The sequence below is a fragment of the Sorex fumeus genome, unplaced genomic scaffold (assembly GCF_029834395.1).
Source record: "Sorex fumeus unplaced genomic scaffold, SorFum_2.1 ptg000098l, whole genome shotgun sequence".
Classification (NCBI taxonomy): Eukaryota; Metazoa; Chordata; class Mammalia; order Eulipotyphla; family Soricidae; genus Sorex; species Sorex fumeus.
The window spans coordinates 72805497-72821918 of record NW_026606155.1 but is presented as its reverse complement, the minus strand read 5'-3'; the positions used below and the strand labels follow the sequence as shown (position 1 = coordinate 72821918).

Here is a 16422-nt window from a genome sequence, read left to right as displayed (position 1 = left end):
ACCTACCTTTAGAATCTTTTTTTCCCAAAGAAATTTAGAGCTAGAGTTCTGTAAAATTCTGACTGAAAAGTGATTCTGACCTCCTCTCAACCTTCAAAATGTCTACACACACACACACACACACACACACACACACACCACTATTTTGGATGTTAGTCCTTGTCTTAGAAATCTCCAGAGAAAAAGATTTTCAGGCCCCAAAGATGATTTATTTCTGATTCTCACAATCCTCAGAGAAGGGAGGTCCTCTTGGTGCTTGTATGTCTTATTTAATCTCACTCTTCCTCTGCCCATAAGGAAAAATAGAAGCACCTTCTAAAAGGAAAACCTTTATAGACTACGATTCTGTTGCTAAGTCTAGCCAAGGTCTTCTATCTCTTGTCAGTGTTCTAAGATGCCCCTCAAGTTCATTTCTTAGTCAATCCCTGGCTTTCCCCCAGAAACTGCTTGTCTTCCTCCACTCTCAGTAAGGCTCCAGAAGGGGTACTCACCCTCAGAAAAGCTTCACCAGGGAAGGTCTGGGCGCTTAGTACAAAGAAAACTAAGAATTAGGGTCCTGTAGACCAAACATCCCTCTCATGTCAGAAAAAAGGTGATTTGGAGGGATTTTATAAAATATCAGTGCCCCCAGGCTGGTCCTGCCCAGGGACAGTTCTTGTAAAGCTGCCTCCTACTGTGTAATGTCTGGCAGTTATAATACTCTGACCTTCGGAGCAGGGACCAGGCTGGTTGTGAGCCCACGTAAGTACAACCCCACAGATGACCAGGGATAAAGTACTGACAAGTGGCCAATGAGAAAACAACCAAGGATTTATAGCAAACATGGGGCTATTTGAAACCCTTACTTTCCATGCCTACACTTTCTCAGTGACTTAAAATGTTCCCATTTTTTATATTAAAGACAGAAGTGCCAAGAGCCAGTTGAGTAAATGAAAATCTGAGCAGAACAATTTACAGAAACATAAAAAAAAGAGTCCCAGATACTCTGTGCTCTCAAGCAAAGCTGATAACATCAGCACCAGATAATCAGAAACTTCAGGAAATTAGCTAAGTGCCCTTGGGAAAATGTGATGAGTTCATGGCAAACACAAATTCCCCTTTATTGCAGCAGGTAACTGAATTCCCTGGATTGGCTACTGAGCATGGTGTATGGGGGGACACTGGCTTGCTGAATCTTTTCGCTGGAGTTTAGTAGAGTCCTGTTGTTTGTTGTTGTTGTTTTAAGTATAGCTGGTAAAGGTAGATCCCAGAATTTTTCCAAGGTCTAACAGCCTCTCTGTCAGCCTCCCAAACAAGCACTGCTATGAAACTTAAACCACAGCACCTCCAGATTATTTTGGGGGGTGCCATTATCATTTAAATAGAAAACTGGTCACTTTTACCCTGGGAGAAAGCTCAAAACTCTACAAGGGTCAACGTGATGACTCAAAAGACTGGAGCACATGGTCCAGGGTTCAGTCCTTGGAATTACATGGTCCTGAGCACCGCCAGGGTAATGTTTGGTCTACCTTTACCAGCAGTGCTTGATATAAAGTGTCCACTTTCTCAATAGCAAAATGGTAAAGACCACACCATACTATGAGCCAATCCCCAATCATATAGCACCTAAATGATAGCCTTTCTGAAATACTCTTATCTTCCATGTTTTGCTATACTGGAGCTTATTTTATTGTATAAAGAAAGAGAAACAGATTTCTTAGGAAATAAGAGAACTAAGCAATGAGATTCCCAGGGAGCCTTTTAAGTTGGTGTGCTCAGTCTGGTGGTTTCCAGAAGTTTAACATCTGGAAGGTTATTGCAAAGACTTTACCTGCAGTGGGGATTATTCCAGTGGCAACAAGCTAATGTTTGGAACAGGGACCAGACTGAGTGTCCAGCCAAGTAAGTATGCTGGAGCGAGGGTGGGCACTGATAGCTAATTTTTCTCAGTCCACAATGTTGAGTTGATCTCAAACATTTTCTCTGTAGAATCCCAAATGGTTCTTTGTTACCCACGCCCTGCCCCCCACCCATCCTGGACCTCTTCCCATCCAGTTTTCAGTGTTCCAGAAATATCCTCAGACTAGGACCTTGAGGATTATTGTACAAGTAGTCCTGGAGCTTCCAGGAGGAGATCCCAGGCATTGCTACCCTGAGTTGGGGCTTTTGCTTTGCTGAATTCTTGATATCTTGAAACTGCAACCTTCTAGTCAGCATCCTATTCCTCCATCCTAGGAGGAAAAGAACTGACCACTAAAGGTAGAGTCTCCAGACAGAAGGGTAGAAGGGCTAGTGCTATCAAGTGGGATTCTCCTGTTCCCTGGGAGAGCACTGGGCTTCGGTTGAGGGAGAGGAGGATTTAGTTAGTTTCTGTAATGGTGTCGCCTGAAGTGTGAATACTGGAGGAATGACAGGTCGACTCACATTTGGGAAAGGAACTCGAATATCCATAATATCTGGTGAGTTCTCTCAAGTGTCACTTCCATCAAATCCGTGGGTCAATGTCACTAATCCCTTCCCCTGGGGATTTCAGTGATTTCTATCACCAGGCTTAACTCGAGGTGTTCTAACTGATTGTCTTCCAGAGAAATCTGTGAAAGGGGCAGCAATACTATCAGTCTTAAGTCTCTGTTTCTCGATGTCAAGCAGTAAAATTTGGCTTTATGTTGCTCAATGGGTATTTTTAAGTGACTTCTATGTGGTCATAACATTATAAAATGTTAAGACTGAAGATGAAGAAGTCTAAGCAAGTTGCCTGATCTGTCCTCCAAATAGTATTTAAAAACTGGCCCAAAAAAATGTTGTTAGCAACTGGAAAATAAGATTCTCACATTAGCTTGTTGATGATGTCAACAGGCACTCTGGTCATGGAGAAGAACAGGATCTTGGCAGGAAATTGAGCCAGATGTGGAAAGTTCATGCAGTAGAAAGGACTGGCTAAGCCTGGAGGATTCATAAGATCCTTGTGGGCAGGTAGGGGAGCTAGCTCAGGGGTCGGTTTGATCTTCAGCACCATGTGGCCTCAATATCACAAGACCAAAGAAGCACAGCACTGCCAGTTTCTCACACTGACCCATTCCCCACCTGGTCACTGGGAATGATCCTGGGCCCTGGGCATTTCTCAGGAGGCCAAAATATCATATAACACACACATACACACATGCACACAGACAAATGATTAAAGGGGAATTCCAGGAATATAAATAGAAGTCATGGTCTTGAGAATGAAAAAAGCAAAACATTTTGGTCTATGCAATACCTGAGACATTTGATAATAAAGTTGGAGAGAAAGGCAAAAGTATCTTCTTAAACCACAGACAAATGGGGAAGTAGGGCCTGCAAGAGAACACAGACTTAGGACCAGACCCAATGGTGGGGAAAATGGAAATTCAACCTAGAAACACAAATCAAGGGCCGGGGAGATAATACGGCAGGTAGGGTGCTTGCCTTGCACATGGTTCGATCCCCACATACCCCATGTGGTTACTCCTGAGCTCGGCCAGGAATGATCCCTGAACACAGAGCCAGAGTAAGCTCTGAGCACCAAGAAGTATGCCCCCACCACACACACACACACACACACACACACACACACACACAGAAACTCAAACCAGAGGGGCAAGCCCTTTTTGTGGACAGCTCATAACCTAGAGACCACCTTTCTTCATCCCCATTGTGCTCTAAGAAGGGTTATCATATCCCTTAATAGGGGAAAAAAGCTTAAGGATTTCTGTAAAGGAGACTCTGAGAGTGGTATGAACGTGCTGCTTCTGGGATACAATTTGGCCAAGGAAGCAGAGTCTCTGTTACTCCTGGTAAGGATGTCCAGCTTAACGCTCCTGTGTTCACCAGAGGACTCCAGTCAGTGTTGTTCGCTCCCATTACGGGGTTGCTAAGGGCCTCAGCACAGATTTGATGGTGAGGGAGATTGCAATCTCGGCTGTGCCCTTGGGATGTGAATCCCTAGACCATTCGGACATGTGTTGCTGCACTTATTTTTGAATACAAATAAAAGGTTAGGATTGAGAAAAGCTGAACTTCCACAGTGAAAAATGGATTCAGTCTTGCTAACACTACCTTCTGAGAGTTCCTTGGTGGTAGGATGTGTTTATCTTGCTAGGTGGAACAGGATGTCTCTCCCTCAGGGCTCTAGCAGATGGACTCCTACAGACTCCAATTACAAGTAACTCATTTCTGTTTTCAGACAAAAAGATAAGGTTGTACCAGAGGGAGATGGGGTAAGAGTGAAAGAGGAGATAGAAGAAATCAAGCTTAGTCATTCATCTTTCTTTTACCAAAAAAAAAAAAAATCTAATAAGCAGGAATTTTGCACGTCTGATGGTGATGAGCCCACTAATTTATTTGACAATAGTTTCTGGAGCACCTCCTTGGTGTCAGGTACTAGGGAAATAGCAGTGAGCCAAAGGTAAACCTTTGCAGTCACAGCTCACATTTCAGGTGGCCAAGAGAAAGAGTTTGACATAGTTGTACTCACAGAGAGGACATAGAAAGGACTTATGGACCAGGGAGATGGCTCTGAGCACATGCTTGGCATGTGAGATCCCTGGATTTAATACCCAGCACCACAGGGTTTCCCCCATACCTCTGGGTGTCGGCTCTCCGAACTTGAAAAAAGAAACCTAACTCTCCAGGTCATGAATGATCCTGAATGTCATACCAGGAACCTTGCGCCGTAGATTATAGGCCACAGGGAGTCCTTCAATTATTTTGCACAAGAACAACTCCATGTTTTAGACAAAGGCTTTGGAAAATGAACTCAAAGAAGAGGCAGAGGAGGACGGAGAGGGTGGAAGATGATAAGGTTGAAAATGAGAGTGAGAGAAGCTGCACGGAGAAACAACAGCAGAAACGCAGAGGGAGAGCTAGCACACACTCAGCAGTGAGCCCGAGTCTTGAGAGAAGCTGCAAAGCACTCAGTTCCTGTGACTTCATTTATTGCTGTGGCCTTTTTCTCTCTCACTAGCAAAGGTCAAAAATAGGCCCTGTCTCCAGTAGCCTCCCACAGACTCAGAGTTGGTTTTTTATGTCTCACATTCAGCCTGGCTGCCTTCCTCACAATCCGGTGCTCCCCAGGCCTCTACTGGGCCGCATCACTGCATACATGTTTCCAGTGATGACGGAGGTGTGCTGTCAGGCCACGCTCCCCAGAGCTGCCGGCACTTCTTACTATTTCGCTCTTGAAACGGAGTTTGAATTTTTAACTAAATTTTTACTTTTCCTTCCACATATAGCTAAATGATCACAGAACACAGTCTAGAATTTCGTGTTTCCCAAAGCAGATGATTTTTCCTCCCGCCAGGGCTGAGGAAATCCCTAGAATGACCTGGATGAGGGGGGTAATTCAGGTGCAGTGAGGGACACCTTCTGTTTAAAGAAGTTAGCTTTCATAGGTGTAGTCTTTTTCTGAAAAGGGGGGGGCAGCAGGTCAAGTAGGTTGGGGAACTTCCGGAGGTCTCCTGTCTCTGGTCCCCACAGCAACCCCCTTTCCCCTGAAATGCCAAACTGCACCCACTGGCACCTTATTTGCAGCCTCTCCTCTCCTGTTCTTCCCTGTTGTCCCCCTGCTCCTCCCCACAGCGCCCGCCCATAACTAACAAATCCACGGAGATGATACGTAAGTGGTGCTCTGGGGCCTAGCTTGCCTCTCCCAGTTGAGTCATTCCCCCACAAGGATGTCAGGCCTCCCGGGGGTGGTGAGGCAGGACAAAGCATCACTGTCCTTCACGTGGGACCACAGACCCACCCCTGCTCTCCCACTCCTGCAGACGTCCCCCACACCACAGGCAGCTTGGCCCTGACACAGCACCCCGTCTGCCAAGGGGCTGATTTCCCTGGCTTCGGGGCCAGCTGGCGCTGCCAGGGCCACCCTGGCTGGTTTAGGAAAGGGGTGGGGGGTGCCTGGTGGGTCTGAGAAACCTTCCTGCCTGGTGAGGAGCTGCAGGAGGAGAGAACCACAGGGGGAGGAAGTTACAGTCCCACCCACCCACCCCAAACTCTCTGGGTGGCCCCAGTGTGTTAATCCCCCTGGCAAACCTCTGCTTCCTCCTCTAAAGGCAGGAGGTCTGAGAGAATAAACAATGTGAGTGCATTCAAACCCCAAATCCTTCGGAAAGACTGAGCCGTGTTCCCAGCACAAGAGGAAAAGCCCCACCCCACCCCAACTCCTGTTTCCTAGGGCAGAGAAGCTAGGCTGCCTTACTCTGGGCGGCACTGTCCTGGCTATCTCTGACCCTCCCAAGGGCTCCGGATACTTTCTTTTGTTCTTTTCTCTTTCTTTCATTTTGATTAGACCCAGTTTTATTTGGAGAAACTCTCATCAGTGTGTCAGACTGGGAGGTGGGTGAGGCTGCCTCTCCCGGTCACTGATGAAGTTCAGGACCTGGTGGCTCTTGCTCAGGGTCTCCTGGCAGGGCTGGGGTGGGCAGGGCTTTCTGATTTATAATCCAGAGATTTAAATATATTATTTGGGTTTTCGGTTTGGGCCCCCCCACCACCACTGGGACTCAGGGGCTCCTGTGCTCCAAGATCACTCCCAGCGGTGCTCAGGGCAAACCAGGCCAGGCCAGGGGTGGGACTCGAGGCTCCTGTATGCCAAGTATGTGCTCGTCCCTGTGGGCTACCTCTCCTGGTCTGTAGTCCAAAACAAAAACCTTTCTCAAGGAGAGAACCTGGAGATGGGAGTGGCTTCTGACTTCTTTCATGGTGGCCTATGGAAACTCTCCAATTCCTTCAGTGCCCAGCCCAAATGTTGGGGTTGCATCGCTGGGCCATTTTCCCATTTGCAAACCTCCCAGAGCTGTGCTATCACCTACCAGGCCAAAGTTCCCATGAAGGAGAAGAACAAGCAGCAGTGTTAGGCTGCCTTAGAGGGCTGATGTCCTTGACCAGAAGCAGGACCTGGCAGGAAGTACTCCCTGAGAGCCTGACCTCTTCTTTTTTTATTTTTTAATTTATTTTTTTTTTATTAGTGAAACACCATGAGGTACAGTTGTAGACTTACAAACTTTCGTACTTGGATTTCAGTTATACAGTGATCGAGTACCCATCCCTCCACCAGTGCCCATTCTCCACCACCAATGATCCTAGTAGCCCTTCCACCCCCACACCCCATCCCCCCCACCCCACCCCACCTCTGTGGCAGGGCATTCCCTTTTGCTCACTCTTTCCTTTAGGGTGTTGTAGTTTGCAATAGAGGTATTGAGTGGCTATCGTGTTTGGTCTATAGTCTACATTCAGCATACATCTCGTATCCCGAGCGAGTCCTCCAAACATCCTTAACTTGGTGTTCCCTTCTCTATCGAGCTGCCTTTTCCCCCAGCTTTCAAGCCCTGGAGTAGACCTGGTACTTATCTCAACTATTCTTGGGTGTTAGTCTCCTATTTTGTTATTTTATATTCCCCAGATAAATGCAGTCTTTCTATGTCTGTCCCTCTCTTTCTGGCTCATTTCACTTAGCATGATACTTTCCATGTAGAACCACTTGTATGTAAATTTCATGACTTCATCTTTTCTAACAGCTGTGTAGTATTCCACTGTGTAGATGTACCAAAGTTTCTTTAACCAGTCATCTGTTCTCAGGCACTCAGGGTTTTTCCAAATTTTGGCTATTGTGAACAGTGCAGCAATGAACATACAAATGCAGATGTCATTTCGACTGTACTTTTTTGCCTCTCCGGGATGTATTCCCAGGAGTAGTATTTCTGGGTCAAATGGGAGAGAGCCTGACCTCTGCAGCCAGGTCTGTCCCTGAGCCCTGTTCTGTGGTGAGCAGCTCAGCTCTGCCCGTGGCTGGCATCAGGACATGGGCCTGGGCTGGGGACAGGAGGGAAATCAGAGCAGCTGCTAACACCAGTTCTTTTGGCCTACAGATATCAAGGATCCTAAACCCGCCGTGTACCAGTTGACAAAATCTAAAACCAGCAACATGACCGTCTGCCTAGTCACTGACTTTGTTTCTAATACGACTGTCATAAAGAAAGAGTACGGGATGTTCAGCACCAACACAACTGTGTTGGACATGAAGAGCACAGAGTCCAAGAGCAACGGAGTCCTGGCCTGGGACAACACTGCCAGTTTCAGTTGCAGCGAACCCTTCACTGTGCCATTCTACTCCAGCTCAGGTGGGTGCAGCCTCTGTGCCCACACAGCCTCCTTCTCCTGGCTTCCCATCAATGGTATCTAAAAAGAAGCTCTAATATGAGGGTCTCAACCTCACAAATTGTCAGCAACAAAGCTCCCCCTCCTCCCCCGACCCAACACTACCACCACTACCATCAGCCTCATTTTATTGAATACCTGAGAACCCCGTTCTAGCAGGCCACAGACAGTCCTGTTTGGAAACCAGAGCAGAGACAGTGACAGGGAAAGGCACTGGGCCCATGTGGGACAGATTTCCTGCCAGCCCGCCTCTGTCCAGCTCTCAGTCCCTTTGCTGACTCACGGGATGAAGCCCCGACACCAGGCCTCTTCCAGGTCCCTGATTTCTGGTATTGGACTATTCCAATTGCCTTCTTAATAGCCAACATCACCCCCCCACACACACACACACACACAACTCCTGAGCTTTCCCAGGCCCCCACCTCAGTCAGTCATGCATTTAAGCCCCCCTTTGATTATGAATGTACATAAACTAGTCGGATGAAGAATCAGCCCATAAGGAAACCCCATTCTAGTGGGGGGCAGAGGAGACCCTCGGCACGTAGGGGAGAGCTAGATCATTTCCGATTGCAATAGAAGCTTTAACGCGGCGTTCAGGAAACCATCCATCTCGGATCAAAAGTCAGGGAAGAAGGGCTCTCTGGAGAAAAGGCTGTCTGAGTCGGGATTTTAACAGGGTCAAAAGGTACCAGCCGTGCTGAGGGCAGAGGGGCCCCGCTGGAGGCCCGGAACAAGAGCAGAGTGAGAAGGCAGAACCGCAGCAGACAGGGAGCACAGAGGAAGAACAAGGCCAGGGCCAGAGCATCGGGCCCCGCAGATCAGACTCTTCCTAAGCACAGTGAGAAGCCCCAGGTCAGACCGGCATTAAGCAGGAGATTACAGTATCGTGGACTGCAGTGGGGAGGGGATGCCCCGAGCCAGGGTGGGGGCAGAAAGGAAGCTCTAGCAGGGAGAGATCAGAACAGAAAAGCCTGGGCAGGCAGTGGAGAAGGGCTGAGCAGCCAATGGCCTTTGGGATTCAAAGGTCGAGAACTTCGCGGGACTGAGAGGGAGCAGAGAAGCTCAAAAAGGCAGCGGGATTTTACGTCTGACCCGCAGGGCCCATGAGGGAGCCATCTGCTGAGTCAGAGAAAACAAAGGGACAAATTGGGGGTGCAGGGATCACAGCCTTGGGAACACACGAAAGCGTTTGCATTCCCCTACCCAACTCCAGATTGAAGCGTCCCCTAGGGCAAGGGAACAGGGACTTTGCACAATCTTGCTGGCTGACTGAGTGAAATGGTTCCATCACTGGAACGCAATGGGAGTCTGCCAGGGCCAGTGGTTCCCCAGGCCTGGGGGCAGACCCCAGGAGTCCTCAGCTCAAGACCCCAGCTCCAATAGCCGCCGGGAGGCCTAGGCAGTGAGGACTGCCCCATCAGGGTTCTAAGCCAATGTCTCTGCTTCTTCCTTTAGGCCTTTCCTGCAATGCCACATTGGTAGAGAAAAATTTTCAAACAGGTAAGAAGAGAAGGGTCCCTCTGGCTCTGTTCAGGTTTGGGCAGGAGGGGACAGGCAGGTGGGGGCAGTGGGGAAGAACAGGACGATTAGCTGTGCTGTGAGGAGCAGTGGAACTCAACGGGCCAGCTCAAAGGGCCTGGAACTCTGTGGAATCCCCCAGCGTCCTCTCCCGATCCATGCTGGGAGGCTGCGGCCCCAGGCTCTGGCTCCAGGGACTCACACCCCGGCCTCTGTTGTTCCTGTCAGTCACCCCACTGTCACAAGAGGCAAAGAGAAACTTCTGGGCGCCCAGCTCTGACCCTCCATCTGGCTTCTTCCTCCTGAAGCCGCGTCCTCCACACAGCTGGCGCGTTGCCTTCCTTGGCAGAAAGCAGCAGGAATCACCGCCCCGGCACTGATTCTGCCTCTAGGGAGGTCTCTGCATGCCTCCCCCGCCTCCACCTACCCCCCACTCAGAATTCAGCCATCTTCACTGCGCCATCCCTCGTAGGGCTGGTTCAGCCTAAAACTCCTCCGAAAGGGGCCCCGCTCCCAGGAACAGTGCTAAGTCCTGAGACTCCCACCCTGTCCCCTGAGAGACACAAAAGCAGAAGAAGGGCTAAGTGTATAGCCGGTGTTTTCCTTTTGAATTAAGAGCACCGTGCATAACTCAGGGATGAGTTTCTAGTGCATGGAGGCTCAAAGGGAGGGTGGGCGGGAGCCGGAGCCTGTCCTGCGGTGGGGAAAGGCACAAGAGTGTCCTGGGAGCTGGAGGGATCGGGCACCTGTGCCTCTCACTGCAACAACCCTCAATATTTAATTTCTTTGCAGACTGGAACCTGAATTTCCAGAACCTGCTGGTAGTCACCTTCCGCATCCTCTTTCTCAAAGTAACCGGCTTCAACCTGCTGATGACACTACGGCTCTGGTCCTGCTGAGGTGAGGGGAGGGGCGAGGATCTGTCTTTTTTGGGGGGAGGGGGGGAGGGGCGGTCATATTCGGCAATGCTCAGGGGTTACCTCTGGCTCCACAGTTAGGAATTACTCAGGGAACCATATAGGATGCGGGGGACCAAACCCCAGTTGGCTGGAAACAAGACAAATGCCCTACCTGCTGTACTATGGTTCCAGCTGCAGGATAAGGGTCTTGGGGATGAGTCCCAGAGCTTTAAAGGCAGCTCCCCCATGACCACCATCAATCGCCTGGCTTTGGGGTCCTAGGTCCAGCCCACTCGTTCAACCTGCCACCACCATCCCCACCCAGGAGACCCTCTCCAGCTAACAATGGCTGAGGGGGGCGGGTTGTATTATCTAATCGTCTCTGCTGTCACCTCTGTGAGCCTTGTCTCCCCCTCTCAGGCCTAATAAATAAAGCAGCTGAGGCCAGGTCACGTGAAGGCCACGCAACCCCCTCATGCACTTGTCAGGGATGCTCCACAAGCAGACGCCTCCCCGCCTTCTCTTGCTCCCTTTCACTGAAACACCTAAGGGACCCCAATTCCTTTCCACATGCACCCCCACTTTTTTTTTTGCTTTTTGGGTCACACCTGGTGATGTTCAAGGGTTACTCCTGGCTCTGCACTCAGGAATTACTCCTGGCGGTGCTTAGGGGACTATATGGGATGCTGGGAATCGAACCCGGGTCAGCCGCGTGCAAGGCAAATGCCCTACCCACTGTGCTATAGCTCCAGCACCCCCCCCACTTCCTTTCTTCTTGTGGCGCCCAAGTCCTAGAGCAAGTCCGTATGCCCTTCTCTCCCAGTGTTCTCCTGGGCATGTTGGGCGGTATCGGAGCACTGCCTTTCCCACCCCCCTCAGAGAAGGCCCTGAGTCTCGGGAGCACACAGCCCTGCCACCCTGCTCTACCTTGGTATGCAACCTGACTGCATCTCTTCCTCCTTCCAGGTCACCAAGACTGTGAGAGTCCCATGCCCTGGCTCCCGACTTCCTCTATCACCTCTCGCCTCTTCAAGCCAAGAAGCCACCTTTCAGGGCCACTGTCACTGCCACCAACGGACCCTACAGACCACCTGCCGTCGAGGCTGAAGAGCTCCTCACACACTGCTGCCGCCCGCTCTGTTCCCTCATTGCTGCTTGTTCCCAGCACAAGCTGGGAACTGTGGGCCGGGGCCACCTCCTCGGGGCAGTGGACAATCTCTCTTTTCATCCCACCCCTCATCCCAAGACCAGGAGGTGACAGCTCCCCAGTTCCCACACCCGAGTGCCTGGAGAACGCTCTAAGGAGCTTGTATTTGTTTAAACAGTGTTCATAAAGAAATCTCTATCTTCCTTTCCCCCAAGATGTGGGGGCAATGGTCTCGTAACCTAGGTCCTGCTTTGCTCTGTAACCAAGCCACACTGTATATACAGCTACCCACGGCTTCATTAAAAGCGATTGCAAATGCTGAGTCTGTGCTCCTTGTTTGACTGGGCATGCAGGGGGTCATTTTCTGTTTGTTGATGACCATGAGCTGGGCAGAAAGAAACCAAGACATTTGTCTACGATGCCCTTTGGGGAACCTAACCCAACAGGCGGCTTAAGTCAACCTCTTCTTAAAAATTCCACTGGGGTTGGGGGCCAGCAAAAGCCACTTGAAAGCCTGGTCCCTGCTCTTCTGTGTGCATGCCACACCGCTGGGCCACCCAGAGCAAGAGGCCCCTAGCCAGGGGTGGTAATGCCCTGTAGTTGGGGCTTGGCAGGAAGTTGCCCTCCCCCCCCCCAATGCCACCCACTGTCTCTTGCCCTCCAGGCACATTTCTTCTGCCTTTTGGACTGAATTCCCACACATTTCCCATTAGGGACCACCCACCACTCCCCCCCGCTGAGTCCCACCCTAGAGTCCCAGATCTAGGTGTGGGGTGGGGGAGAAAACTGTGGCCCCACCCAGACTTCATATGCAACCCCGCCAGATGGAAAGGGGAGATGGGTTTGTGTCCCTGAAACCCAGGGACCTGGCCAAAGAGAGAGGATGAATCCAGGCACCGCCCAGAGCACAGGCCCTGAGCTTCTCCTGGGCTCAGCCTAGAGACACGGGGCTCAGAGACCATGCATTCATCTGAGCCTGACCCCCGGCCAAGAAAAAGTCAGCACTTCACATCCCAGAGCGGGGAGAGGGCTGTCACCCCAAACCCTCATGGCTCCCCTCTGTGACTGATTCCTCCGGCCAGAAGCCCCAAATCCTCCAACTCTAAGTCCTCTGCTGCTTACTCTCGCTGCTCCAGAGGTGGCCCAGACCTCTCCCTCCCTTCCATGAGCTCAGGTCATCCCCTATATGATGGCAAGGGGGACTACTGGCATCTCCAGCTCCGCCACCAAGGACCTCGGAGACCAAAGACTCAGTAGCCAGGCCCCATTCAGCCCTACCAAGGGTCGCAGAAACCTCTGTTTTCTTGGAAGCACCCCACCGTCAGCCTAAAGACAAGTCCCTGGACTGATGACAAATGGGAAGGTCTTGGCGGAATCCCGTCCCCGCCACCACAGGCACACACGCGACAGGCTCCACCTTCCCCAAAGCGGGTCCTGCCACCTGCAGGGGTCCCGGAGCTGCGCCTCATCAGCCTCACACGTGCAGGCGGGGATCCCACCCCTGGGAATTTCTTTTCATTAAAGCATCTCTTCTCCGATTAAATGATCATGCTTCTGGGAGGGTTAATAGAGCAAGACTTTCTCAACTGTTAAAAACTTGGACAAATTAGTTTCTCTGTTTCCCTCCGACAGCGGTAACTTTGGTATCTACACAAAAGGCCCAAGCGAGAGTCTGGCCGGGGAGGCAGCGGAGAGACTTAGCTCCAACCGACAGGGTCAGGGAGCCTGAAAGTCCCACCAGGACCAAAGGCAGAGCCGGGCTCAGGCCAGCAGGGACCGACATGTGACTTGCAAAGGCAGGCATGGCCCAGGCCTAGCAGGGGGAGACGCTTCTCCCAGAACATTCTAAGCTGGGGCTCAGGGGAGAGGCCTCCGGTAGGTAAGAACCATCTGGAAAATGGGGCAGCACCACTCCCCGAGAAGCGTCCATCAGAAAGCAGGGCTCTACAAACCTCAGTCAAGGCTGAGTCAGGAGAAAGTGGTTGTAGAGGTGTTAAAGGGGGCACAGTCTTGGTCCACTCATCCTCACACTGACTCTGGCTCCATCTGGGTGTCAGAGAAAACTCAAGTGTCTCATGAAGGGGTTTCTAGAAGGACCCCTGTGTTCACTAGGAGGGTTGGCCTAGAGCCTGGGGGCAAGAAGGGAAGAGCTGGCTGGGTTGGGGGGTAATCAGGTGAGCTGCTGAGGAAACCGGCAGACCTGCCTTAATCAAGCCCATCAGAAGACGCTGGCTGCTGGCCGAAAGGGCCCCATCCCCTGACCTCAGGAGGTCAGAAGGCGCTGCAGGGCAGTCACCAGGGAGCAGAGCAGGTATTTCCTGAGATTAGGCCCAACTACACCCCCAGGGTTACTTTTTTTTCTTCTTCTTAATTGAATCACTGTGAGATAGACCACGACAAAGCTGTTCATGATTGGGTTCAGTCATACAGTATTCCAACACCCATCCCTCCACCAGCGTATATTTCCTAGCACCGGTGTCCCCAGTTTCCCTCCCATCACCCTCCCACTCCCCACCCTCTACCTGCCTCTGTGGCCTCTGTCTCTCTCTCCTTTGGGGCATTGTGGTTTGCAATATCGATACTGAAAGGTTATCAAGACTATCCCGTACCTACTTTCATCCCTCAGATCATGTCCAGCGTGATCATTCCCAGCTACTATTATCATAGCGGTCTATCCTCTATCTTACCTAGCCTCAGCCACTTGTGGTTTAGTTCCAACCACTGATCAGTTCTCCTAACCCCTGTTTTCCCTGGCCATGGATATTAGTCTTCTACAATATATAATTTTTATATACCACAAATGAATGCAGTCATTCTATATCTATCCTTTTCCTTCTGGCTCATTTCACTCAGCATGATACTCTCCATGTCCATCCATTTACAGGCAAATTTCATGACTTCATTTTTTTCCTGACAGCTGCATACTATTCCATAGTGTCAATGTGCCATAGTTTCTTTATCCATTCATCTGTTCTCAGGCACTTAGGTTGTTTACAGATTCTGGCTATGGTGAATAGTGATGCAATGAACATTGGAGTGCAGATGGTGTTTCTGCTGTGTTTTGGGGCCCCCAGGGTATATTCCCAGAAGTAGTATTGCTGGGTCAAATGGGAATTCAATTTCTAGTTTTTTGAGAAACATCCATATAGTTTTCTAAAAAGGCTGAACCAGTCAGCATTCCCACCAACAGTGAAGGAAAGTCTCTTTCCCAGGTTTACTTGCAGGCCAGTCCTGGATGTAGAATGGATCACATAAGTCCAGCATAGTTTCTAGAGGATTCTCAGACACCTCACACAGAGACCTACCCTGTGAATGCACTTGGAGCCACAGTCCCAGCAAGAGAAGGGCAGGCTAAGCATGAGTGTTCCTCAGAGACATCAGGGAAGAGCCTTGAGCTCCAACCCGGGTCCTTGGCCACATTCTCCATAGGGCCACAGGGGGCAGTGCTGAAGGGGCCTTATCTTCCCCTCTTGTCCATTCACTCCCCTCTTCTAGGGCCACATGCAAAGTCCTTCTGCAATATCACCTGAATGATAGGTAACTAGGCAGCAAAATCCACTCCTGCCGTGAAGCACTCGGTCAAGAGTCGGCACACAGAGACACTTTAAAACATACTCTTGACTTGAGGCCTGACCCATGAATGAGCCAGCATCAGTCTAGTGGAGAGGGAAACGGGGTGGAGGGGTGAGTGTAAGAGCACAGAGAGAGGAGACTTCTACAGGAGCAGCTAAAGGAGCCCCTGTCTCACCGTGAGGCCAAGAGCTAAGGAAAACCCAGATAAGAACAAGCAGGAAAACCAATAGTTGAAGGCTTGGCAGGCACAGGAACTCATGCAGGAAAGGAGGGGGTAGATGAGCACTTTGGGAAGACATCAGAGGTGGGTCACCAGGGAACACACCAAGGTCCAAAGGCACGTGATGGGTCACCTTATTGCTTCACATTTCCTCCTGGGAAAATCTACCTCTGGGGCAATGAACCGGAAGATGCACTTCTGGCCGGCAGCTGGGCAGGTCCGCAGGGGTGGGGCAGGGGCAGGGGTGGGGAACCAGAGGCATAGAGACCCCCATGTGGTGCTGAGTCAGAAATATGCCACCAGGAGGGTGGCTATGGGAATCTCCTGAGCCACCTCCTGCAAGACCACCTGGTTTTCAGACTTCATTTCACGGGCTCCAGCACTTGCATGAAAGTTCCTGTAAGCGACACACGGAGAGCCGCATTTTGACATTAATAACGAGGTCAGACGTCGAGTCTGTGGCCAGAAGTGGGGCAGGAAGTGGAAAAAGTGTCCCACTTCCCTCCAGGTGTTGGGGGCTTGGAACGCCCCCCTCCCATTTCCATGACGTCAGGGCTGCAAGTAGGGCGCCCTTTGAAGCTCTCCCGCAGAAGCCACTTCCTCTGGAAAGAAGGGTTAAAAATACCGAGGCCCAGATAGCATCGCTGCAGGCCACGTGCCGCGCCAGCCGGCTGAGCCGTTACACCGCCCCGTCACCGCAGGTGCGCAGGGAGGGGGGCGCCCACGCCCAGGAGCAGGTGGGGGGGGGTGCACTCCTCGCCATAGAAACACCCCCCTCCCAGCCCGCCCCTCTTCTGCCCTCTGCTTCAAATCAAGCCCTAAGAACAAACTCTCCCTTCTGGATCAACGTTTGCTTATGAACACTTGGGGACCCCAAGTCACGGGCATCATCGGCGCACGGCGCGGAC

At 50.9% G+C, this 16422-nt stretch overlaps 1 protein-coding gene across 1 annotated transcript in view; it reads left to right on the top strand.

Annotated features, from left to right (window-relative positions):
* Nucleotides 1–12035, top strand: part of LOC130041414 (M1-specific T cell receptor alpha chain-like) — a 474927-nt gene extending 462892 nt beyond the window's left edge. Inside the window, exons 4-7 of the mRNA XM_056133566.1 lie at nt 7869–8120; nt 9613–9657; nt 10468–10575; nt 11541–12035. Coding sequence (XP_055989541.1) covers nt 7869–8120; nt 9613–9657; nt 10468–10574 — 404 coding nt within the window. The 3' untranslated portion in view covers nt 10575; nt 11541–12035. The remainder of the gene's footprint in view (nt 1–7868; nt 8121–9612; nt 9658–10467; nt 10576–11540) is intronic.
* Nucleotides 12036–16422: the final 4387 nt, after the last annotated feature.